The sequence below is a fragment of the Eurypyga helias genome, unplaced genomic scaffold (assembly GCF_000690775.1).
Source record: "Eurypyga helias isolate BGI_N326 unplaced genomic scaffold, ASM69077v1 scaffold13870, whole genome shotgun sequence".
Lineage (NCBI taxonomy): Eukaryota > Metazoa > Chordata > Aves > Eurypygiformes > Eurypygidae > Eurypyga > Eurypyga helias.
The window spans coordinates 3,947-4,326 of NW_010227712.1; the positions used below are offsets into that span (position 1 = coordinate 3,947).

General features: G+C 62.1%; 1 protein-coding gene across 1 annotated transcript in view; it reads right to left on the bottom strand.

The window, feature by feature from the left end:
- Positions 1-380, bottom strand: part of ZNF142 (zinc finger protein 142) — a gene marked incomplete at its 5' end in the record, with an annotated part of 7,803 nt that overhangs the window by 1,983 nt on the left and 5,440 nt on the right. The window contains 1 exon segment of the mRNA XM_010157281.1: positions 184-374. Coding sequence (XP_010155583.1) covers positions 184-374 — 191 coding nt within the window.

The window sequence follows — 380 nt, forward strand, 5'->3', positions numbered from 1 at the left end:
CGGGGAAGGGGCAACCGATTGTTCCCACGCAAGTTTTACCCACTCGCCTTCTATTCCCGTAGGAGCCACAGAGGAGAAAACTTCCCCCTGGGAGCTGCTGCTTTTCCCTAAATCCCGGTGTCCGGATCCCGCCTGACCCATGCAGATGCAGCGGGACCTACCCCCCTGAGGCAGGGCTCTCACCTTGAGACGCGAGGGGTCGGCGCAGGCGTATTTGCAGAGGTGGCACTTGTAGGGCTTCTCGCCGGTGTGGATGCGGATGTGCCACGTGATCTTCTGCCTGTTCTTGGTGGTGTACTCGCAGTCCGAGCACTTGTACACGCGGATGGCCCCGTGGCCCTTCACGTGCTGGTCGAAGACGAGCTGGTGGCGGCAGGGGG